The sequence below is a fragment of the Canis lupus genome, chromosome 31 (assembly GCF_048164855.1).
Source record: "Canis lupus baileyi chromosome 31, mCanLup2.hap1, whole genome shotgun sequence".
In the NCBI taxonomy this organism is placed as follows: domain Eukaryota; kingdom Metazoa; phylum Chordata; class Mammalia; order Carnivora; family Canidae; genus Canis; species Canis lupus.
Genome location: NC_132868.1, coordinates 41,169,965 through 41,196,835, shown reverse-complemented (window position 1 = coordinate 41,196,835; position 26,871 = coordinate 41,169,965). Strand labels below are relative to the sequence as shown.

Here is a 26,871-nt window from a genome sequence, read left to right as displayed (position 1 = left end):
AGTCAAAATTGAACCCCATTCTATCAAAGTGGGTTTATTAAAATATCTATTAAAATTGTTAAAATGTTTCTAGGAATCACTCTGTTGTGACCTTCCATCTAGTATCTCTAATCTACTGGTTGTTTCAAAATCTATCTAAATCCCACTCTCCCCTGAATATTAAACTTCTTTAGCTCTCTCTTGACAGGTAGCTTCTCTCTCTCTTGATAGAGAGAATTAAACACAATACTCTAGATGTGATCTTACTGGGAAGAATAGTATAGGCTTCTCTTCTGATTCATTCAAGAAAGTGTATTTTTCCCAATACAACTTATAATTCCATTTGGTTTTCCAGTAGCCATATCATGTCTGACCCATATGGAGCTTGAATATAAAAAAAAAAAAAATCCTTAGTAGTTTTCTATATGAGTTGCTACACCAATTTGCTTTATTCTATACTCATGTAGTTGAAATCTTCTTTAGGTAGGAGAAGGGTCCTCAAATTGTATATATAATAATTACTGATATAACTCACATAATAACTACATTAAAAATAGTGTCATGTTCACAGAAGGTGCATATTCTGAAAGTTAAGCACAGAACTTTAATTGAGGGGCATAAATAAATGTTGAGACGCATATCCTACCTATAAAAACCTGGTGGCACTTGCTGTACCAGGAAGTTTTTCTCCATGTCTTGAAGAATGTCATTCAGCATTCGGACACGGATGGGAATTCTCTCCTTGGGATCATTAGCAGGACGCATCTCATCTGACTGGAAGAGTTCAGCACTTTCCCGTAGGCGAGAGGCCAGGGCTAGCAGTTGAGTGTTGGGTTGATCACCTGGTGAAGGTAAATGAGTCCACCTCAGAAGAGACATCCTCAAAGGAGCAAAATAAGCATTTTGCGATCTTGATGTCAAAAAGGAACATCAGCTAAACTTTATCATATTAATTCCACCAAAAAATATTCTACCTATTATAGTCTAATAAAAGTATTAAATTGATTGCTACCACCACTACGACTACTAATAATAATTACTAATTCTAATAATAACTGTAGTAAATAAGTACTGAGTATTGAGAGACTGCTATGTTCCAGGCACTGTATTGAGCACCTCCAATATTATCTCAATAATATTCACCAAAGCTTGCATTGTCATGTCTACTTCATAGCACCTGAAAATTAATTAAGGCAAGCAAGTGATCCCAGGTCATCAAGAAAATAAATGACAAGCCAGAATTAGAAGCCTGATTTTTCTGACTCAAAAATTCATGCTCTTCATGGTGTATCTTGTATTTCTAGGGGGAAAAAATTATAAAAGAAGTTCTCTTCTGAGAGCATGAGATACTTTACTCTGTTGTGATGTGTCCATGGGCTCTGTTCCTTTCCTAAAAATTTCCTGTAATTAAAAAGATTTTAAAATTAAAATTAAAAGATTTTATTTATTTATTCATGAGAGACACAGAGAGAGAGCGAGAGAGGCAGAGACACAGGCAGAGGGAGAGGCAGGCTCCTTGCAGCGAGCGCGATGCGGGACTCCATCCCAGGACCCTGGGATCATGCCCTGAGCTGAAGGCAGACGCTCAACCACTGATATCACAACAAAACTTGAGGTTGGGAGAGGAGAAAGTTTTGCTCATTGAGGAAAGTTAGCGCCCTAAATAACAATTAAAATAATAATGTCATTTTATGAAGATACGGTTTATCTTAAAATATAATGGTTCACTGAAGTTAATGTATGGTGATCTTACAAGACATACCCTTGTAGAAGGAAAGAATAAGACAAAACAGGCACATTTAGATTATACTGGAATCAAAAGACTAAACAACAGAAAAAAAACAAGTTCGACATCCTTGAGAGTCTTCCATTTAAGAAAGAAAAATCTGTTCTGATCTAACATATACTACAGAATTGAAGACATTACTACTGAATCAAGTGAGACAAATTGTACCATTCTCCCTTATTTAGCTTTAAATGAATTTATCTTTCATGGTGGTGAGGATGTGGAGGACTGACAGCTTTAAGAACTAACTGCCTTATTCCAGAAAGGACCCTGATAGTTGAACACCTGCCATCTACACTATACCCTATATATTACTTCAAGGGTATAAGGTTACAAATTGAAAAATAGCTTTACTTTCAATGTTCACTCCATCATTTGTATTAGAACTGGTATTCCAAAGATTCCCAATAGCCGTTTTAATGTCAATTAGAGCCTATTTGTCCATTTAAATAAGATCCAGAAAGTAATATCACCTAATCTATGTAAGTTTTGACCCTAAATGATTTTCCCCCATGATCTTAGGATCCCTGTTAGAATGTCAGCTCTGTGAAGGCTGAGATGGTTGTCTGCTTTACTCACTGCCATTTCCTCAGACAACACTATGCCTGGCATGCCACTGAATTATCTCTTTTGATCATTGCATCATAGCATCTATATTATTTTTATCTTTATCTGTCTCATCTGTCTCCTTCCTTGAAAAGAACCCCACAAGTTCAGCAAATATGTTTTAAATGGAGAAAAAAATAAATAAATGTTCATGCAAATGACTGAAGAATTTTTTGTGTACAAAAATATCCTAAGTCCAGAGAAGAAGTGAAACATGAGAGACAGACCATGGAATTGCCCAGAAATCAAGGGTCTCCAAAAATGGAAGTTCTGGGACTCCATTTCTACATTAAAGCAGTTGAGGATGTTTCATCTGTAAACAACAATATTAATTGCTACTAATTAATTCCTTCTTATTCCCTCAGTCCTCGGCTTTCTAGAGGATGAATCTACCTCTAACTTCAACCCTTCCATTTTTCCATCTTGTTATACAAAGAACAGAGCTGGATATCATAAGCAGGAGTAATATTAACAGAAGAGGGAAGAAGACAGAGGAAAGCAGAGAGAGGGAGAGGGAAGGACGAAGTGTGAGTCTGTGGCTAGTGGGATAGTGTTGAGATTTATGGAGGCCGGGTCAGGAGAGGCTCTTAAACACACTGAAGGAAACCCATCCCTACTCTTGCCTTCTACCCAATCATCACATTGCAGTGTCCTCCCCTCCAAGTCATTTGGGAGGCCGTGTGGTGTAGTGGCAAGGGCAGGGGCTTGAATCTGACAAAGCTATAGTCACGTCCTAATCCTATCGCACAAATGTATACACCTGAGAAAGACACAAACACCCCCTGCCCGACCCCACTCGCAGTTTCTTGATCTCTAAACTGCTCTTAACAACATCTAGTTTGGCTCATGGGGCTAGAGTAAGGTTAAATGTCACAATGGACATAAGACACTGAGCACATTACTTGGGCCTTTGTGGAGTGACCCCTAAAGTGCCACGGTGTCCTCAGAAAAGTTGTTCCTCTTGAGGACCATTGATAGAGGCTCCTAAAACACTCTCCAGTAGTGGATCAGAAACTCAAAGCACTTCATACTTGTCCTACGCATAAGGTCTAAGGACATGCAGGTAAGACTAGTAACCACAGCGGCGTCTGCCCCCGCTGAATCTGTATGTTCTGTTTGAACCTGCCAGGACCTGAGGCCTGCACACACTACTTCTCCCAAGGCACTTCATGTCTCGATGAGTTTCATCTTGGCATAAACCCATGTGTTTAAGTCTGCTCCACAACCTCCTAAACAAATACATACCTGTCTGATTTTATTTTATTTATTTTATTTTTTTATTTTTTACCTATCTGATTTTAAAGAATGATTTTACTACTTACTATTGTGGTCTTTCATCAGAGTTTTATACTCTGAAAAGTTTAGAATTTTAGTTTATTTCCACTATTCTTTCTTTCTTTTTTTTTTCTTTTTTTTTTTTTTTTTTGTTCTATTTTGTGGCTGTATTTTTAAAGACTCAATTTCATCTTAAATTAAGAGTGAAATGTGCTGGTCATACTCTGAAACTACATTTTTATTTCAAACAAACATAGCCTCTTACTTTAATAGTATTTCACAGAACCTATTCTTCTGTGGATGAGCTTATCACAGTTTTAAAGGTGCTAAGAATCGCACAATAATAGCTTAGACTTCACTGATTTATAGTGACAAGGGAAAGTATGATTTATGTTCCACATAACACAGTGGTTAAAAGCAGAACAGAAGATTATTTTGGGGGAAAAATGTACGTTACTTAATGTCATTTTAAAAATATCTTGTGGCATCGCTAAACAGAAAAAAAAGAAATTGCCAATATGATTTCATCCAGGGGAAACAACAGTCCTTTATTATCTATCCTACACTTTCTATTCTTCATGCTGGCTTCTTTAGGATGAATCACAATGAGTCATCTCAGCCGGTTATTTAAAGACGCTAAACAAACAAAAACGCAGGTAGAGAAAGTGTGGGAGCCAGTGCACTGCTGGTGAATAACCTAACACTGATTTTACAATACATTGATAAAAGGATATTATTTAAAACCGCAATGTGCCAGAAGACAGTGGGTAACTGTCTAAACTGAACACAGCAGAAATCTCTCTTGCAAAGATGCCAAAGTGGCATGCTCAGGAGAAGAATCGGGTTGGCCACTTTTAAAAAAATAGGCAACATATTCTGAAGATTTTCGGATAGTCTAAATATTGCCCAATGATCCAGATAGCCAACACAGATGGAAATCTAGCAAGATTTTGAACATATTGCATGGAATATGTGTCTGTCTGCCTGGTGTAGGAACTGATCTGATTATTGGCTGCTTTGGAAGAGTGAGCAAAAGCTTCCTTGAATGAATTAAATTCATGTGTGGTTTATTTTTTACCAGTCTCCTTCTGAGGCAAAAAGTTGGACTTGTATATTCAATAACATGTGTGAATTTAATTATGTTTTGGTCAAGCCAAGAAAATGAAAAAAAAAAAAAAAGGCTAAACAAAATTAATCAGTGTGAGGGCAAAGGTACTCTATGCTCTATTATAAGCCAAGATTAAAAGTATCTTTAAAAAAAAGCAACAACTTTAAAATTATTGCCAGAGAGGCAATACTCACAGAAAAATGGATTGTGGTACTATCCTGTCATGGGTGCAGGGTTTTATCCTAAAAATACACTTAGGGAAAAAAAAATCACAATATAACAGCCCATTACTGTGATGGGAAATTTAAAATTTAAAATTATATGGTAAGAAGTCATTACCGTATTTCAATCAATGTAGTGACACATATAAAATGTAGGTACTGAAAAGCAAACTTTAAATGAAGTACTTGAATGAGGTGCTCAGAGTAATGAAGGAAATGATGACGAAGGGGAGCTGTAGGAACTGCAACAAATTGTGACTCAGGGCTTAAGAGAAAATAATATAATTCTAAGGAATACAAAAGAGACAGCACGCTTTGTATAATAATTAAGGGACATTAATCAATAAAAATATGAGTTCAAAAAGAAGCGGGAAAAAAACAAAAACTAGTTTCAGGAGACAAGCTCTGATACTCTAGAGACAACCAGATTTCATTGCAGACCCAGCTGTCTCAACTCCTTGTTTGAACTGGGTGTGGAATAATAAATAAATAAAATGCATCTTTAAGACAGTTATGTAGTCGGAGTCCATACAAAAACACATTGTGGGCCGACAGTAAACATAGTTTTGGGAATTTGTACCCAACGGATGGCCAATCTCTATTGAATTTCTCTCAGTTTGAGCAAGCAAGGTAAGCTACTTCTGAGAGAATCCTTTTAAGTCCTTGTCATACAAAATGGTAAGTTCCAGAAATGCCAGTTTGGGTCAAACCACTAGAAATCTAACATGATTCAAAATTTCCATGGGAATAAATTCTTTTCTTAGAATTCTTTGGATTTTAGATGGACGGATTTGGATTTTTTTTTTTTAGGATGGGCACAGGACACGGTACCTAGTGCAGCCACTCTTCACTTTGGACTCTAGGGCAGTCCAACGTTGGAATTGGTGGTAATTAAAACCGAGATGTACTGATGACTAGAAACGGGCAACTTATAAAGCACATACTTAATTTTTCCTTTCGGGACATTCAGCATAAATGACTCAGAAAGAAAAAAAGAAGACATCAGATGGGTCTCAATCACCTGTGATGGTAGAAAAGAACCAAGTGACACACACTGACAATAGGAAACTACAGACGTCGGGGAACGCAGTGCGCTTGCTGCGGCCACATCACCACCTTGAGATACTATCCCTCCTTCTACAAGGAAACGGTTGACACTAACCAATTATCAGAGCTAATAAAAAAAGAAAGTAAAGTCATATAAAGTCACCATTGTCGGTTTTTCCAAGAACTGGAGGAAGTACCGCCAACAACTGTCTTACATTTAGTGAGACAATCACCAGGTGGCAACGAGCCACCCACTTCGCAACTGTTTCCTGCTGAGTCCTACTTGTACCAGATAAATGTGTACACGGGCTGATCGAATGAAGGTGACTTTTACTTTATCTGGTCATTTGTAGTTTTTACAATAATGGTAAATAGCGGAATCCCAACAAAGAAAAATAGCAGATATTAAACAGAGAGCATCAGACTTACATAGTCTTCAGCTATTTCGAAAGGTGCTGTTTTAAACTTTAAATTGTGTAGAAAGTGAGAAGGAGTGAATTTAGGTAGGTCATCAAGTGCTCCCTCCTTAGTCTGCTTCCAGGTTCCAAGGTGTGGCGGTACCCGGGGTGTCGCTGGCACCTGCCTCTGTGCCTGCAATGTTTGGACATACTTGCCTTTGCCACAAGTACACCTGAGGCGCATCAGTTATCTTATCAGTCGCTACTTACACTCTATCTCCGTGTACCGCATATAAATATTCATTCTCTAACTATTATGTGTTTGGCATTGGCCAAATATTAAGAGCCAAGGTCACTCAGTCAAAATGAGCTTTCAAGACCATCCAATAAATCAACTCAAGCAAATTATTCGCTGGTAAATTATCCTTCTTTCTGGTGGTTGTGAGAGCGGTAGAGAATGGTCGGCTGCTACTGTAAACTAGGGCAATAAATAAACAAGATGGCCCGTTGTCAGGGGGTAAAAATTACACCACTGAAAATGCAATTGGGTTTCAGAGACCTTCGTATGTAAACTCTTTGCAGTAGGGAGAAACGCTATTTTATGGTTGAGCCTTGAAGGTCACTTTCTTTCTTTTTTTTTTTTTTTTTTTACCTGTGATTGAGAACTTAAGACTCATCATCGTGAGGTGTCATAACAAAATCAGACAATATATCAACAATTAAAGCCTGTATAAGCAGTAAAATTAGATGCTTCATTTAACAAGGTACAGGAACTCCGTTGCTAATGAAATCATCCAGCATTGTAGCTAAAATTGAAACTGAAATATTTATTTAGTTGCTGTAAGTGGTGTCCATTGTTCACACATTAGCACACTAGTCTACTTTAGTAATAAGGTCATAACCAGAGTAGGCAAAATGGAACAGGTACATCAAGTCGCCGACTGTGTAGCACATATTCGAATGATCTTTCACTTTGACACAGAGCAAATAACTTTGAATCGGGATGGCGAAAATGCGAAAATGTGTAGCTTAAAGGTGATGAATCGTATCCACTTTTTTTTTTTCATTTTTTTCTTCTTTTTTTGTTTGAATCATATCCACTTTGAACAAATATGCATACTCAGGTCATAGTAAAAAATATTTTTTTTTGCTTATATTTCTACATTTCCATCACATTTGTTTGGCTTTGTTTTGTGTCTCTATTATGGGCGCATCTTAAGTCTGCCCACATCTTTCTGAGTGAAAGCAGCAAGGAGACCCAAGAGGTTTCACATCAAAGGAAACAAAACGCAAAACAAAACCAAAACCAAAGAAAAGGTTCTTTAGGTCTAGCAGAGGCAGTCCGACCTACCAGCAAGAGGCCAAAATGCTCCTGGGCTCACCCAGCCGAGAACCGTGACGTTAGGGAGCGGTTCATCGAGACTCAGGAGCATCAGCTTGCAGTGGAAATCTCTGTGGCATGACTGCAGCTTTCTTCCCCCCTTGTACCAACACGCCTTGAGAGGTGACTATTAAAGAAAGGATTATTAACCTGGCCTCTTTTCAGAATATTTCTGTACCTTCTTCCTTGAACTAAAACCTGCCTAATCCCTGACGATACCGCTTCCACCACAGCCCTCCCAGGCGGTGTTCCTTCTCCCGCCAGCCCTAGAACACTAGCAGGTGCCTCTGGGTCATTACTGCTCATTCTGGGAAGGCTTTAGGGCCTGGTTCAGTCACTCTCTCTTACACGTATTGGTCCGGTCTTAATTCTTGGTAATTTCAATACCCACCTATTGTAGACTTTCTTTCCCTTGGCCTTTTGTCCTTCCATCCCTCGCCTGAACCCTCTCATTACCGATGTCTCTGATCTTTGCATGATCGCATTTTTAATAATCCCATTTGCTGGCCACTAGCAAATGAGTCTTTTTTAGCTCACTCACTGTCAGTTCTTTGATCGCACCAAGAAGTGGCATCTGTCAATCCTCCTTCATTTCTGTTCCCCCTCATTGTCTTCATCTCCTCACTTTAGATACTTTGGCCCACCTCCATGGGCGCTCCTTTGTGCATACTCCCAGTTTTATCTTACCTTGTTCTTTGTCCCTTTCCCATTAGAGCTCTAGCCTGATTAAATCCAAATCTATCAGTTCTATATCTGAATCCCCAGCTGAAGGCTGAATAATTGTGTTGAATCATCTCGTTAAAATATCTATATTTCTTCTGAACTCTCACGCTGCCCCCAATACAGGCATCTCTCATTTTATTGCACTTTGCTTTCCTGAGTTTCACAGAAACTACATTTTTTTTTTTTTTTTTTTTTACAAATTGAAGGTTTATGGAAAGCCTGTATCAAGCAAGTCTAAGATAGAAGCTTGACAAAAGTAAAAAAGAAGGAAACTGCATAGAGACTAGCTTAAAAATACTGAAAACAGAGTCATCTGAGGCCACATCATATATGAACAAATAACCGTAAACAGTTCAACTGCTTTCAACAGCCAATATAACTAGAATCATTGAGGGGGGGAATTGTGTTGTAAATTGTGTTGTAGTATTCTCCAGGTTAAGCAATCCCTGTAGTCAAAATTAAAAAAAAAAAAAAAAAGTATTCAACTTTCAGATACTGGAAATATTTGGCTGTTAACAATAATTCATTCCCCTCCCCCCCCAAAAAAGAAAAAGAATAATCCATTTTCTAAGGATTACTGCTTAAGTAACTCTAGTTCAGGTATTGGCTTTTGCGTTGAGAAGTATATGCCTACAAATCACACGTTAAATATCTGACAACAAGACGTGTGACTCAAAGAGGAGGGTGCAATCTCCAATTGCAGCACTGCCCATTGTATCTGGTTAATGAAGACAAATTGTAAGTTGAGTCGAAAGATCTGCATGCAGATGAAAGGGAAATGAAGGTAACTATTAAAATAGTCTTAGAATTCTGCAGAAAGAGACATATTTGAATATGAAAGTATTGAAACTACGGCAAAATTTATTTTCTTGTCACCTTTAATCTAGGATGAGCCAACACTTGAGTGGAACGGCATGGAGCCCATACCTCAGGAATTAATCCCCAAGGAAAAACTTCCAGTCAGTCTTGTTTGAACTGACTGAATATTAGGTATAAACTTATTTATCTACTCTCTTATTTATTTATTTGGGAAAATACCTGAACTACATTTTTCCATGTGGAACCTATAAATGATAACAGAAGTTTGAAATGATCAATCTCTCTGATAAAGGAAAGTAGGGGAAACATCCTCTATAATCTGATATTTTGTCTGGTGCTCACACATAAATACACCTTGTTCCTGTGGATGTGGTGGTCAGATTTCTTCTAAGCCCCTCTCGACCATAATCCTCCCCACGAAGGGAGTCACTGCATTCCATAGCCAATAAGTCAGCATATGATTTTATCCATTGCTCATTAAAAATTAGACAATTTTACATTTGTTGAAAATTCTATAATTCAAAGAAAAATTACCTTTAAGACTGTTTTGAACTTCTAAAGCTACATCGAGTGCATTAAAGGGCAGAACTGGTTCATTGGCAATTTGCAAAATCACTTCTCCCGTGAGCTGAAAGAGAAAAACACAAAAGATGCTAGCATTCAGTATTAAGGGTTTTTGATTTGCTTTTTCATTATTTCATACATTCTTATATAACCACAGTAGTAAAAACACAGAGGGTAAAATGTACTTTTATAAGATATCTTTTCTTTTTAAATTTCTTTTTTTTAAAGATTATATTTATTTATTCATGAGAGATACACAGAGAGAGGCAGAGGGAGAAGCAGGCTCCATGCAGGGAGCCCAATGCAGGACTCAATCCCAGGACCCCAAGGTCATACCCTGAGCCAAAGGCAGACACTCAACCAATGAGCCCCCGACGCATCCCTAGATTTCTTTTTAGTTTTTTAAAAAAGATTTTATTTACTTGAAAGAGAGAGAACATGGGTGGGGAAGAGGGGCAGAGGGAGAGGGTGAAGCAGACTCCCCCTGACCAGGGAGCCCTGCACGCTGGATCTTGATCCCAGGACGCTGGGAGCCTGACCTGAGCCAAAGGTAGTTGTTTCACCAACTGATCCCTCTAGGTGCCCCTAATTTTGTCTATAAGGAAAGAAAACACATTCTGTGTATTTTTCATGTCTTAAATAGTATATAAAGGCATATAACATTTTCTCCTTTTTTAAGCTAAAATATTAAGACACATCACCCTCCTTCAAGAAGTTGCAATATTTAAACTTTAAAATAATTCCTTATTTTATTTATACAATGGAATATTACTCAGCCATTAGAAATGACAAATACCCACCATTTGCTTCGACATGGATGGACCTGGAGGGTATTATGCTGAGTGAAATAAGTCAATCGGAGGACAAACATTCTATGGTCTCATTCATTTGGGGAATATAAAAAATAGTGAAAGGGAATAAAAGGGAAAGGAGAAAAAATGAGTGGGAAATATCAGAAAGGGAGACAGACCATGAGAGACTCCTAACTCTGGGAAACGAACTAGGGGTGGTGGAAGGGGAGGAGGGCGGGGGGTGGGGGTGACTGGTTGATGGGCACTGAGGGGGGCGCTTGACAGAATGAGCACTGGGTGTTATTCTATATGTTGGCAAATTGAACACCAATAAAAAATAAATTTACAAAAAAATAAAATAATTCCTTATAAAGCAGTTCAGAATGACACACAAAAAAATAAACAGTAGAGAGAAATAACTGAAAAATCAATATCTGGTTATGGGACTAAGTAAAACTCCAGACAAAATTAATGATCAATTTATTTCATTTAAAATATAATTGAGTTCTAAACAGATGGTTACCAGAGGGGAGGTGGGCAGGGGGCTGGGTGAGATAGGTAATGGGGATTAAGGAGGGGGTGATGATGAGGAGCACCCTGTGTCCTAAGGAAGTGCTGCATCACTAAATCATACGCCTGCAACTAGTATTACACTGTATGTTGACTAACCGGGATTTAAATGAAAACTTACAAAAAAATAAAACAAACTGTTGCTTTCATTAGGAATCAGAAAATATAAATGTAATTTAGTCTGAAAAACTCCATTAAAATCTCCGTTACTATCTTCCTTAAGGCTTTACTCTGTTAATAATGACTTTTCCAAAATCTGTCAAAACCTAGTATCATTTATGTATCTTTGGGGTCCATGTTTAAGTCAAGTAAAAAAAAAAAAACCCTCTAATGGCATCTCCAAAACTCATACCCGGCATGTCCATACATGCACATCCCCCAGCCCCGGCTCCAGGGCTGTGCTTGAAACCAGCATATGCACTCCAGCTGAACGAGCATCTGCTTCCTAGACTGAGCTAATCGTATGCATCCATATACATCTCAGAGGAACCTCCTGCCGGCAGCACATGCCACTGTTACTCTCCCTCTCTCTCAATTGATGTTTAATATTTACCTGGGCTTAACAAATGTCCCTACATCTCTAATAACCCTGAAGCCGGCACACAGGGAAATGTGGCTGCGTTGATGTTATTACCGTACTATGAAATGCTGTTAGTAAATGAAAATATTGTCTTGTGAAACTACACAGGGGAAATTAGCACACTAACTCGAGACATTATAGAACAAGTAAAAGACAACGGCTTACGGGGAAAATACGATGTTAAATATGCACATCTACAGATTCGACAAGGGTCAAATTCCGTTTAATATTTAAAAGCCATAATTCCCAGTTGTTTGCACAATTTATATCATGATAAAAGTACAATTCAATTTGATCTTCTAAATGCTTGAAAAACCTACATCTCTTAGAAAGAAAGAGGCGAAGGAACACTTTGGGTGTCCTTTTATTTCTTTGAGATATTTTTTCTCCCAAATGTAGTAACCATTTCCCCCTCCCCCACCCTCAATGCCTCCGGTTTATTTGCAGAATTTCATCCCCAGAATAGTGATCACACAAATCCTGGGAAACTGCCTACTCTGATAATGCTGTTTTTCAGGGGAAAGGCTTTATCTGCAATAGGTTGATATGAATTCTGTCTCTGTGCCACCTCACTACATCCAAATCATATAAGAAACGCTGATATTTGGAAATAAATTATTTGTAAAAAGGAATTTTTAAAGAAGATTAAGAAGCATTATGGTTTCTTCTTTTCAATTTGCACTGGATAATGGAAACGACAGAACAGACATGTTTTGTTTACAGTTTTGGAATCTGGAAGCCACACATTATAAAAGATTAAAATGAAAGGATGGGGAGGGAAGAGAAAGGCAACTTCACTGTGTGCCGCTGCTGCGAGTTGTTTTGTTTTGTCTTAAGAGTCATTTGGCAGCTCCAACAACTGGAGCGTAAGCCAGCCACCTTGCTATTCCTTTCAAAAAGAACCTGACAACAAATCCGGGGACTTCCGAGGCACCTGGCCCACGAGACAATGCTTCCACCCCACCGCTTTATTTGCAGCCTCATAAGCAAGAGGGGGATTTGCGCTGGTCTCACCATGAAGTAGGAGGAGATGAGCCGTACTCCTACTCTCTCATCCACTCTGGAATCACTCTTCTTCAGGCATCCGAAGCAAGCTCCTCTTGTATTTATATAAAGACCCGCTGTTTTCAAAGTTAAGCTTTACACTTAAATATCTCATTTTATTATCTTGGCAAACCTAGAGGCCGGTAGTGGGGGAATTAATTCTACGTCAAAAACATAGGTATAAGGGTAAGCCTTGCTGGGTTCCAGTCCAAGGTGGTAATACAGAAGGATCCTGGCCTTACCTCCTCCCATGAACACACCGAATCTACAGCTACACGTAAAACAATTCCTTCTGGGGGGAAAAAAAGTCTAATTGCATGTCTCTGACGCATCAGCAAATAAAAATACTACTTTGAAATGTGTAAGAAAGGCCGAGATGCACTCTGACCATAAACACTAGCACATCACAGCAACGTATAATTGGGAGAAAACTCTCAACTCCCAGTTTCTCCCTGAGGAGAGAAGGGCTTGGATCCAGCATGGAGTGCTCTAACCGTTCAGACTTCCACCGGAGGGACAGGCCCCCAAAACATCTAGCCCTACAAGCCAATGAGACTTGTGTCCACAAAGCTGACAACACTATAGCAAATGAAGAAACAGGACTTAAGGGGCCTGTGAGGACTTGTTGTGAGTCCCCAGGGCTCAGTGAAGAGGTAGCAAGCAAAAACTGACTATATCCCAGTTGCCCTCTGAAAGAGGTCTATTTACATATCATAAAGGCCACAGCTTGAGCATCAGGGTTCTGATTTAACACGCACCTAGGGGCCACCTGCAGTTGTCTCTGGAGACGGAGGCTGCCACGTGCCCTCTTCACATTGTCTCTCTGTCCTGCTCATCAGTGTCTCCCTGAAAGGAGCCTGGGCACCTGCCTGGTGCCCAGAAGATGCACCCCCTTGGTTGCCTGGCTCTGGTGGCCGGTGGGGCTTGAGTTATTGAGTTTGAATTCCCAGAGGGCTGCGGCAAATAAAATAAACCCACTTCTTAATCAGCTATCCCCTCCGGGTTCAGCCTGAAATGAGAAGAGGAAATGCCCCCTGAAGGAGGCCTACGTGCATATTTTGTAACTGCTGCCTGAGGGTCAGGTGCCTACTACAACACACATCCAGGCACGATTGTGATCTCCTTCCCCAGAGAACAGGGAAGCCAATAGATACGATCTTAGCATTCTTCCAGCAGCCTCCTCCAAACCACCGATATCCTCCTAGAAGGAGTTTATATACCTATCTGGCACCCCAGCTTTTACAACTGCCACCTCGGGGATGGGGACACACCCCTTGAACCCTGGCTATGGCGGCCCATGGAGCTTGCATTCCTAAGTTTCACAGGACTGCAAATAAAGAAACATTTCTTAACTGGCTATCCCTCTGGAGCTCAGCACTTAGGAAGCCAACAGAAGGGGTGTCTGGGTGGCTCAGTTGGTTGAAGCTCAGGTCACGATCCCAGGGTCCTGGGATGGAACCCCGCAATCCAGCTCCCTGTTCAGCGGGGAGCCTACTTCTCCCTCTCCCTCTATAGCTCCCCCTGCTTGTGCTCTCTCTCACTGTCTCTCTCAAATAAATAAACAAAATCTTAAAATAAAAGAAAAAAAAAAGCCAATAGAATTGTCTGTCTTCTAGTATTTCCCTGAAAGAGGTTTATTTACATACTTCCGGAGCTGCGTCCTGAGGACCTTGCTTCCAATCAGCCTACAATCTAGTTGCTGACTGAGATTCTCCCCTTTGGGACACTAATAGATCTTAGCACACCCTCAACCACTGTAAGCCCAATCACAAACAAATAAGAGAAAACCAAGAGCTAGGGCCGGGCTGAATAATACATTTTTTGTCTCCTACACAAGGCCATTCTGTCAAGATTAGAAATGGTAGTTGTTTTTTTTTTTTTTTTTTAATCTAGTGCACAGAAACCCACACAGACAATGAAGAAGAGTAAAGAAATAGAGATATAGGTTCCAAACAAAAGGATAAGAAAAAAATTCAGAAACAGACCTTAATGAAATGGAGGTAAGCGATTTACCAGATAAAGAGATCAAAATAATGAATTTGCTCACCAAGATAAGAAGAACAATGCATAGCAAAGTGAGCATTTCAATAAAGGTACAGAAAATATTTTAAAAAGTAATGAACAAATCGTAGAACTGAAGAATACAACAACTGAACTGAGAAATTCAGTAGATGATTTCAATAGCTGACTAGATCAAGCAAAAGAAAGGATCAGCAAACTCAAAGATATGAATCCATCCAATCAGAATAACAAATAGGAGAAAGCAGAATAAAAAAGAGCCAGACTAAGAGACACACGGGATATCATCAAATAAGTCAATATTCACATCCTAGAAGTTCCAGGAGAAGAAGAGAAAGAGAAAAGAGAAGAAAGCTTTAAAAACGTCTTTAAATTTTTTTGAATATTGTTGAAAACAATGTTACCTTAGTGTCAGGTATACCACATAGTTATTGAATGGCTCTATACCTGATGCTCTGCTCACCCCAAGGGCAGCTACCACCTGTCACCACACAACACTATCACAATCACACGGACTATATTCCCTATGCTGCGCTTTCATCCTGGAGACTCATATATTCCATAACCAGAAGCCTCTATCTCCCAATCCAATTCCCTCATTTTGTCCATTCCCTCAAACCCCTTCCCTCTGGTAAGAGTTTGTTCTCTGTATTTATGATTCTATTTATTTGCTCATTCGTTGTATGTTTTATATTCCACATATGAGTGAGATCACAAGTATTAGAAAGCTTGGTTAAAGAAATACTGGCTAGAAAAAAAATAATAATGGCTAGAGCATCTGGGTGGTTCAGTTGGCTAAGTGTCCAACTCTTGATTTTGGCTCAGGTCATGATCTTAGGGTCATGAGATCCAAGTCCAGGTTGCCCCAGGCTGTGCTCCAGGCTCAGTGGGGAGTCTGCTTGAGATTCTCTATGCCTCTCCCCCCATTCACACTCACATGATTTCTTCTCTCTCCCTAAAATGAATAAATCTTATTTATTTATTTATTTATTTATTTATTTATTTATTTATTATTTTTTAAAATAAATCTTATTTAAAAAGAAAAAGAAAAAAAAAAAAAGAAAAAAAAAAAATAAAAAGAAAAAGAATGGCTGAAAAGTTTCATCATTTATAAGACCCAAATAAAATGAATCCACAGAGAACCATGTGAAAACACATTATAACTAAATTGTCAAAAGTTACAAGCAAAGAGAGAATCTTAAAAGAGGCAAAGTGAAAAACAACTTGTTCCATATAAGAGAACCTCCATAAGACTATCAGTAGATTTTTCTGGAGAAACTTGGCAGGCCAGGAGAGACTGGGATAATATATGGAAAGTGCTAAAAGAAAAAAAAAAAAAAAGACAATCAAGAATATGCTGCCCAGTCAATGTGTCCTTCAGAATTGAAGGAGCAGTTCAGAGTTTTCCAAACAAGCAAAAGCTGAAGAAGTTCACCCCCACCACTCTTTAACACTCTTAACACTCTTACAAGAAGTGTTAAAAGGAACTCTTGAATCTGAAGCAAAAGGATGATAATTAGTAATGGGAAATCAGGGAGGGATAAATTTCACCAATAAAGACAAATATATAGTTAAATCCAGAATACTTTGATTTTCAATGGTGGCTGGGAAATCACATAAATCATGTATGAACCAAAATACAAAAACCTTAAGAAATAACTACCATAAGTTTTTTAGCAGATAAATAAGGTAATGATGGAAATTGGGGCATCAGAAACATAACCTTGTGGGGGTGTGGGAAGGTAAAAATATCAAGCTTTAGTGTGCATTTGAATTTAAGTTGTTTTCAGCTTAAAATAAGACTATTGTAAATATGAGATGCTTTAGGTAAGTTTCATGGTAACAGCAAAGGGAAAATCTATAACAGATACACAAGAATGAGGATAGCAGTTGGAGCATGACGCTACGGAAGACTGTCAAATCACAGGGATGAGAGCAGGAGAGGAAACAGAAGAACTCTAAAACAGCCATAAAAAAAAAATAAAACAGTCATAAAACAATGAACAAATGGCAATAGTAAGTCCATGCCTCAATAATTACTTTAAATGTCAATGGGCTAAATTTTCCAATAAAAAGAGAGTGGATGAAGGGACAAAAACATAAGACCCAGCTCTATGTGGCCCACAAGAAGCTCACTGCAGCTCTAGGGACATACCCAGACTGAAAGTGAGTGGAGGGAAAAACAAAAACAAAAACAAAACAAAACAGTAAGTTCCACGTAAATGGAAACCCACAGGAAGCAGAGGCATCTTAACTTACACAAGATAGAGATCGTGATAGGAGACAAAGAAGGTCACAGCACAGTGATAAAGGAGTCAATCCCACCAGAGGATATAAAATTTGTAAATACTTATGCACTCAACATGAGGATCTCTAAATATATAAAGTAAATATTAACAGACATGAAGAAAGAAAAGAACACTACAGGAACTGGGGCAGGGTGGGGTGGTTAGGTCTCTTTCAACAGTGCAGAGGTCATCCAAATAGAAAATCCATGAGGAAACCCTGGACGAAAACCAGATGCTTGACCAGATGGACCTTGTGTAGGGTTACAGAACGTTCTGTCCCATAGCCATTGAACACACCAAAAATGTAATTTAAGAAGATTCAAATCGCATGGTGTGAAACTAGAAACCAATGGCAAGATGAAGACTAAAATTCACAAACAAGTGGAGATTTAAGCATCTCCCTGGCTTGGGCAGCTGAGGTGCATGACAATGACAATGGCAGGATCCTGGGCAGCAAGCACTGTGCAGGGCTCGGAATGGCTGGAACAGCTGTTGGGTCGGCTTCCCCAGGGGAGGGGACAGGGCATGGGGTAGTGGTGGCCAGAGCCGCCGGTGTGCACCTGTGTGGCTGGGGAGCCGGCTGCAGGGGCCTGAATGATGACAGGGGCCAGCCACAGGCACACACCCGGGGGCAAAAGCAGAGGCTGGGGCCAGCGGTGGGTGCATGAGCAGCTGCAGGACGTGGGCAATCAGCGAGCACCCAGGTGACTGCAGAGGCTGGCTGCAGGCCTGTGCACTTTTGAGGTCTGGTAACCAGAATTGGTGCTGGCAGCACGCGGGTGTGCACCACAGGGGCTATTGGCAGGTACCCTCCACAACACGAGCCTGTGGCTGGGGTTGGCCTGGCTTCAGGCCCACAGGCAGCTGCAGGGGGTCTGGCTGTGGGTGTGCATGTGAGTGAATGCAGATGCTGGTTGCAGAGGCTGGCCCCAGAGGCTGGTTAGAGAGGCTGGTTACAGAGGCTGGTTGCAGAGGCTGATACAGAGGCTGATGCAGAGGCTGATGCAGAGGCTGGCCCCAGAGGCTGGCCCCAGAGTGTCTGGTTGCAGAGGCTGGCCCCAGAGGCTGGTCCCAGAGGCTGGTTCCAGAGGCTGGCCCCAGAGGCTGGTCCCAGAGGCTGACCCCAGAGGCTGGTTGCAGAGGCTGGCAGGTCACACACAATAAAGGCCAGTCACAGCCACTGGAGCCAGCTTAGCACATGCACACAACCTCCCAGGGACTAGCTGCTGGTACTTGGAGGCACAGGCCAGAGAAAGGAGGAGTCTGGGCTGGGTCCTTCATGTGACTGCAAAAGGTCAGGGGGCCTGGTCACTCTTGTGCTCTTTTTGCCTACAGGGAGAACTCTTTTTGGCTAGAGAGTTTTCTCTGGATGCTGAGCAGGGCTAGGCCGGGCAACGGGTAAGGTGGGAAAAATGAAGCTGTTCTCCCCACCCCCAAGACCACCCCCCCCTTTTTTTTTAATTTATGAGAAAGAGAGAGAGCAGAGCAGGAGGGAGGGGTAGAGGGAGAAGCGCACTCCCCACTGAGCAGGGAGCCCTATGTGGGGCTCGATCCCAGGACCCCAGGATCACAACCTGAGCAGAAGGCAGGTACTTGACCTACTGAGCCCCCGGGCACCCCACTCCCTATCCTTTTTGTGTCCTTATTCTCAGGTTACTTTACTCTGCTATTTTGCTGGAACTCTCTGGGTGGCCTCCTGAGATTTCCCAGAGCTGTTTTCATCCTTGGACCATTGACTCCCTGTTCTTTGTGGGAATATGGCGGCCTTCGGCCTTACCGTCCTGGTGACGGCACACCCTGGAGCCACCTGAGATTCCCTTACAAGCACACCATCTGCCTCAGGACCTTCCCCACTCTCCCCAGGCCACCCTACCCCTATCCTACAAGATAAAGGAAGGATGCATTACAACAACAAATGACAACAAAATTATTCTACAGAAATAAAAGTCTTCAAAAAAGATTATGTTGAAAAATTACTTAATGAACCCACACTGCAAAGGCTTCCCTCTCTCACTAGGTAATATTGATATTTCTGGAGTTCCTGGTTTCCCTGGTATCAGGCAAGATTATATTATTGCAAGATAGTAATAGTACAGCCTTCTTCTAGATTTTTTTTTTTTAAGATTTTATTTATTTATTCATGAGACACACAGAAAGACAGACAGAGACACAGGCTTTCTGCGGGGAGCCCAATGTGGGACTCGATTCCAGGACCCCGGGGTCATGCCCTGAGTCAAAGGCAGATGCTCAATCACTGAGCCACCCAGGTGCCCCAGCCTTCTTCTAGATTTTAAGGCTAATAAAAGAAATTTATACTTTGTCATATAAAATTTCTCTTTCTCCAACCTAAAATAATTTTAGTCATATTTAAAGATTCAGGGGAATGTTTTCAGAAACTTAATAAAGGAAGATAGACATACAAACACACACATGTAATTTTTGGTTAAACTCTGTTAATCATATATTGCTTCATTGTCATGCAGGGAGATATTTTCATATTTTTTGATTTTGCCAAAAATCTTTTCCATACCAGTCTAGAGATTAAAAAAGAGATATTTACAATTCTGTGAATATTGACAGTAGGCATTCCCCCCCCCCCCATTATTAGATCTCACTGGCAAATACAATGACTGTATCTACAATGATTGTTTTGAATGAATTGATTTAATTCGGTGACAAAAGATTTGGACAAAAATAGATTTATTAAAGCAATACCAATACCATAATTCTATAATATTTTTTTTTAGTTATAGGCAGAGACACTCAGTAAATATATGATTTGTTCCATTTTGAGTAATTCCAGGTTAAAGCAAGCATGGTTTGTGCCTCCTACCTGAGCCGCAAGTTCAACTACCGTTGTGGGATTACTTCTACGTCCTCAGACTTCTAACGCAGTGCGGCCCCACTCTAGGAGGTCGTGCGGTGAGAGAATTATAACATCTACATTATAGGGCAGAGTGAGGAAGAAATTGAGAGAGACCGGCATGCAATGGCCTGGTGTGACATAGCAGGACAATTAGATGAATCATGAACCATCTCTCTAGTATCTACTGAGCTTTCATCATCGCTGTGCAATTGGGAGGAAAGAGAAATATAGGACAGTTTCTCCCCTTATGACTTCCTTCCTTGATATGACAACCCGTATCACTTTCACACAATCGGGAAAGAAGGTAACCATAGAAAATTCAGCGAACATGAATCTTTTGTTTTCTGGAAAGCACTGCTTTGCCTTCCGTGCTAAACATACCGTGGGTTTCCGCCACACGTACATATTTTGGGCTCAAGAAGCTAGAGTGAGAGAGGGGAAGGATATCCCAGATCAAGGGAATAAAATGAACGAAAGCCCTGAGCAGAAGGAAGCATGTATATTCAGAGAAACATGAAGAAACCGGTGCAGCTGAAGTGGAGTTGTTGGTTAGCAGGAAGGAAAGAAGTTTGCATGTCGGGTGTGGGGTGAGGGGTCAGAAAGCCCTAAAACTCAAGCAAAGCATGTGGCCGTGATTCAGTGATCCATGCAAAGTCCTTCCCTATCCCCTTACCTTCCAGGGCAGAGGCATTAGCTAATAAATTATGGTCTGGTGAGTCTTCGGAACATGATTTTGTGGTGTATGGTGCCCTTCGGGCTGTTAGGTTCATTCTGAGGTGACCTGACTCTGATTTATGCCACTTTGTAGGAGAAAACCCATACATTAGCAACACATGTCCCGTGGATAACAAACCTCAGGGCAGCCGCTGTTGACAAGGGGCCTCAGTCTGCCTTGAGGTGAGCAGGACAAGAAGCAGCCTTCCGGGCCTCGGCACTGCTTTCCCAGACTGTGATGTCAGCAGACGAAAGAAAGCAAGGATGTGCTGCTGACGTACCCAGTCTATTTTCTCAGCAAAAGGAGAAATGAAAGGGCACTGCCTAATGTCAGTGCGCCAAATCCATGTGCCCCTGCCATGGCTGAAATTCAGTATTCGGATTCTCGTTACCCGTCATTCGAAATACTCCACAAACTCCCCAACTGATCAAGGGTCTGCCTCAAAGCCATTCTCCACACTATAGCCAGAGCTATGCAGTTATTTATGCAAAATATATCCTTATGTACCTCCTCCCCCCAAAACACACACCTACCTATGTCACCTCCTTTCTGCTACTTTTCATAGCTAGGAAAATTGATGGCAGGCAACATTCAACTAAAAAACCTATGATCTGACAAGTCCTATTATTAGAAAAACAATTACTTGAAAGTCAAACTGTCTCGGAAAATCAAGGACTTCTATATATCGCCCACGACTACTAGAGCATGTCACTTCAGACCAAATTTACATCCCGGAAACTGGTGTACAAAGCTTAAATGCCACTGAAAGGTCTCTGCTATGAGGGGGTATGTAGAAATGAAGGCACCCGGTTACCTTGGAAGGGAGCTCCAGTGGTTGTCAGAGGGTGGCTCGAGGGCTACTTACCATGGAGAGGTTTGGGTACGCGACATTTACAAGGCCTTGCCAGATAGACCTGTGCACACTGCTTTGTACACACATTTGTGAAGCTCAAAAGTCAGAGGAGGCAGGTGGGAAAACTGCTATAGAATTCCTAAGCTGGGATCCCTGGGTGGCGCAGCGGTTTGGCGCCTGCCTTTGGCCCAGGGCGCGATCCTGGAGACCCGGGATCGAATCCCACATCGGGCTCCCGGTGCATGGAGCCTGCTTCTCCCTCTGCCTGTGTCTCTGCCTCTCTCTCTCTCTCTGTGACTATCATAAATAAATGAAAATTAAAAAAAAAAAAAAAAAAAAAAGAATTCCTAAGCTTCCAGGAAGGAAACAGTTCAAGATCCCGCCCTTCTCTTCTTAAGATTTCAAAGACATTAAACTTGTCTGATGAGCAGAGTTTGTCCCAAAGGATGTTGCCTGGCAGCAAAGGACTTCAAAAACAGCATCGAGGACATTCAAAAGCTACTGGGAGGGAAATTCATTTGAAGGAGGAGCAGGAGTTTAACCAAGAAAATACAGGGGACATTCTGTCCATAAACCTTGAGGCTGTTAGTAGGAATTCCCTGTGACTGACCTTGTCTGGGCCATGAGTCTCATGCAAGGAAAGTCTATGTGAACCTCAGGATGTGTACAGTTACAAAGAAGGCAGTAAACTTGGGGACCCAGCATCATCAGGCGGTGGGAAGCCCAGAGATAGACGCACCCCCGGGGGAGAGAAGGCCCTCTGCTCTCCAGCACCCTGGGAAACCTCCGTTACAGTCGTCGCCAAGCCCCTGCAGCTACCAAGGGCTGAGCACAAACCCTGGGACACCCAGTTCTGGGGGCTGGCCTGGGCTTTCAGTGCAGAGGCACTGTGGCCGGGTTGTGCAAAAACTCTCTGCACCTCTGGTGGCCATGACGACCGATGGACGAGCTATGGAATGAAGGAAAAGAGGCATAAACAGGGTACATCTCTACGGTCATTTAATTTGGTTATTAAATAGATGGGCCCTCAGTCTGTCCCCTGAACCAATGAAGGTTTTTTTGTTTTTTTTTTTTTTTTGTTTTGTTTTAAATACACACTGACCCCCATGGATGCCAGGGCATTAAAGAACTAAGACAATCTCTGTTGGCAAGAAACCCACTGGTGAGGAATACAAGCTCCCTGGCCTTCCTCTGGCCTTCTGGCCTCTGCCCCAAGCCCCGTTGCCTCTGGGTGTCCTCCTCCTGAACTCGGAGCACGCTACCAGGAGGTGACCATGAGCCTCACTCGGGGTTCCCTCCGAAACAGACCTTGAGACAAAATATGAGTGCAAATGGTTCATTGAGAGGGTAAGGTAGCAGAATGAGGAAAGGCAACCAACAGAAGGCATTTTATCACGTCCCTGTGTGCAACTGGAACTTAATCCTGCTGGGAACAATACAGAAGCGACAAAGTAAACTAGTTTCCTTGGAGTTTTCTGTGGTTGCCTCATGGAGGTATGAAATCTTCAACTCTTCTGGACCATTGTCCCCATGGCACAAGAGAACCTCGGCAAAGAGATGGAAATCGGTTACCAAAATCGAATGCTTCCTTTTCTATGCCTAGACCACAAAAGTAAGTGATATAAGCCTTTTTAAAAACTATTTATTTGAGAGCAAGAGTGGGGGTGGGGAGAGTGAGGGTGAGAGGAGGGCAGTGGGAGAAGGATAAGCTGACTCCCCACTGAGCAGGGAGCTAGAGCCAGACCTGAGGCCAAGCGACCGGATCCAGGATCCTGGGATCGTGACCTGAGCCCAAGGTGGATGCTTACAACTGAGCCACCCAGGCACCCACAAGGTTTTTTGTTTTTTCCACTGTTAAGATATCTTTCCTTTTTCAAGGAGTGTCATCATCCATCGGTTATTAAATTGTAGCAAAAAAATATATATATGTACAGATTACTTTGGAGATAAGTTAGTTTACTGGTAGTTTTTGATAATTCTTTTTCAGTACGTGTAGTCACAATTTTGACTTTGTAAGACAGGTATCTTCCTCTAGTCATACTGTTCTTAGAGGAAAAAAAAAACAGTATTTCTTAGCACATTGGAAAAAGACACTAAAGGTGCCGACTTTTCTTTTATATCACGTCTGGTAGTAATTTGCACTGAACGACATATACGCTCACTGACAAATTGAAAATGAAGTATCTTTATTATATTCCACTAACTTCAGCCCAGTGTTAACAATAATAGTAACTGCAATAGCAACTAACACTTATGAGTTCTTGCCATATGCCAGGCATTATTCTAAATTCTTTCCATGAGTTAATCCATTTAATTCTTACAATAGCCCTGTTTTATTTTGCAGATGAGAAAACAGAAGCACTGCTCAGTGAAGTTACTTTCCCAGAGCCACTTAGGTTGTACATGCTATTCTGAGATTTGAGGCCCGGGCATTCTGGCTTCAGAATCTGGACTCTTATACTAAATTGCATCTTTTTCTTTCCTTTCCAATCCCTTCCCTAATTTAAACAAATCAGGAATCCCAGTGGCCACAGAGACAGCATTGACCAAATCTGCCCATAGGATTCTCAGGAAAATTAAGGGCTGATTACACCTATCAGGCACATTTCATATCAAGGCAGCACATGGTCCTATCAGAAATTATAATTTTTATACTCAGACTAGAAAAGTGGATGTAGGGATTTATGAAGCCAAAAAATCCTCTAAAATGCTGAGTATAGAAAGCGTTTTTATCATTTTCCTTGCAATAAAACAGCATTGACTGAATAGATCTAAAATACATCTGGAAAATTGATGGTAATAAAACAGGAGGGTCAGCTGGTATGCATAATGATTGATATTCATCTATCTTAGTAGATCATAGATTATTATTATTCCAATTTTAGGTTTTTTGAACAAGGTTTGGGGAAAATATTTAAACACTAACATGAACACTTATAATGATCACCTATGCATCCATATTGATAGTACTTAAGGGCATTTCTAGTATAAAATACATATTTAGAGGGCACTGGCTATATGTCAGAGACCCTGTGAAGTACAGGGAAATTCCTGGCTTTTCATATGAAACAGATATTGACTATGATTATTAAATATTTAAGTGAGGGTGATGTGAGAGGGTATCCCGGAGTCCTCAAGCATCTGAGGCGATCAGGAAAGCTTCCTTGAGAAAATTCCTTCCGTGAGGAAGCCTCTGGGTTAGGGTGTATGACATACAAGAAAAAAAATCAGAAACAGATTTGGTACAAAGCATATGCTCTTACCTCAGTTTGCACAAGGCTGCTTAGTTGGATTTTGCATATCTTTAGACAATAATAAAATTAAAATGTTAAAACCGTGTTTTATTATTCATCTTACATCTATGTCATGATGGTTTCTTCAAAAGGAAAATGTGTATCTTTGAGTAGACGCAGCCACCCCCCCCCAACTGCCCCCATATCCCTACCAGAACAGAAATGAAGTTCTCTGTCATTGCAGAAACTGCTCTAGCTCTGGCGTGGCAAAGAGGGTAGGGGTTGTTTATTTTTAAAAGGGTAATTGTGCATTTACTCAATCATGTACTCGGTAAATTATCCAAAGTAATTAATCATGGAGAGAAAGATTAGAGAATTGATTAAGCAGAGTTTGTAATAATGCTAAAGAAAACACATCAAATATACATAATGCAGCAAGACAGAATTGGCCAGTGATTTCCTATTTATAGTTTGTTTTCAAAGACTGCATTTTCAGATCATAATGCTGGATTTCTGTACATGCAAAATAATGTGGTTTCAGTTAGCTCATTAAGAATTTAATAAAACAGTGATTTACTAAAGGATAAAGACAACGCCTATTCCTAACACCCAATCCTTAAACAAAGGATATTTTGGTAATAATGGATTCAATCACATGTGAAGTCAATTATTTAGTTACTAGATCAATATTAGCATTTTGAGGTAAATCGTTAAGATAATTCTTTCTTTCTTTGAGGCCCAGTTGAAAAACCAACAACAACAACAACAACAACAACAAATTAAACCTCTGTTCTATTCTGAGTTTGGACATCTGATAAAGATTATATTTCTCTAAAATATTTTCAGAATATTGTTCCATTTTTTTACAAAAATACTAACATAGACAAATAATGACATCATGTTTCTATGTTATGGAGGCATTAAGGGCAATGAGGGGCTAGAGATATGAAAATGGAGAGAAAAAAACAGAATGTTTTTTTGAACTTGCTGTTTCTACTTAGAGATACTTTAAATAATGGCCAAACTTTAAGTGACTCTTACTGTAGGCAATTATATTGTTAATGCAGTTTCTTTTCTATCTGTTAATGCAATAACTGCTCTTTTTATACTGCATCCTATAGAGTGAGACTTGAAAATTTAAAAAATGGTAAAAGAAATGCAACGGCTTTAGATCCGTTGATGTGCAATTATACTCGACAAGTTGTTTACATCAACTTTCTCCAAATTAGACGCTATTGTTCAGTTGAATGCAAAAACACAAATGTAAATAAGGAATTGCACAAAGAGAGCACACTATCCAGCTCTAGGTTTTCCGTGAGTTCTCTTTTCGTCTTTGCATGTTGCTGACACAGAGGACTCTTATAACTCCTTGCTTCTCAGGCATCCCAGGATGTTCCACAGAACAACACGGATCAAACAATTCAGAATTTTTGAATATTATCATTCACCAGGTAATCAGTAAAACATGATTTTTAAGTTCATAATTAATTTTAGAACAGTTTATCTTAGAGATATTTCTTTTGAAGAAGTAAAGCATCTACAATTCACGATTTCTGGGATAATGCTAAAAATGTGAAGTGATTCTTGCAGTTAAGGGGTTTATAGTTTGGAAGCCTTTGCTCCTCATTAGCAAAGGAAAACAAGAAGAGCATATAAAATGGTACTTCCAAAGGACCAAATTAGTAGGAAAATAGTGGTCACTATGGACAGCAAGAATACTTCTTGGAGATTTTACTTCTGTTGGACCCTGAAAAAGGATGTGGTTTAGGGAGGGGGTAACAGTTGAGGGCAGTCCTTTCAGCAAGATAAGCAGGCAAAATTAAGTTTGCATTCCAACCACTTATTCCAGTAAGTTAGTTCTGAATGGAAGAAGACTACTTTTAAAAGAAAAAAGAAAAAAAGAAAGCTGGAGAAGTAAACTATGTTGTAAGGGATCGCTCTCCTCATCATTGAGTTCCTTATTAAAGGAGACAAAAGACATTGAGAGGTCTTGACAAGTCACAAA

General features: G+C 40.5%; 1 protein-coding gene across 5 annotated transcripts in view; it reads right to left on the bottom strand.

Annotated features, from left to right (window-relative positions):
• NAALADL2 (N-acetylated alpha-linked acidic dipeptidase like 2) overlaps positions 1-26,871 on the bottom strand; it is an 880,805-nt gene that overhangs the window by 40,306 nt on the left and 813,628 nt on the right. For all 5 annotated transcript variants that reach the window (XM_072808120.1, XM_072808121.1, XM_072808122.1 and 2 more), the window contains 2 exons: positions 9,878-9,971; positions 626-821 (listed from right to left, as the gene is read on the bottom strand). In XM_072808120.1, coding sequence (XP_072664221.1) covers positions 626-821; positions 9,878-9,971 — 290 coding nt within the window. The remainder of the gene's footprint in view (positions 1-625; positions 822-9,877; positions 9,972-26,871) is intronic.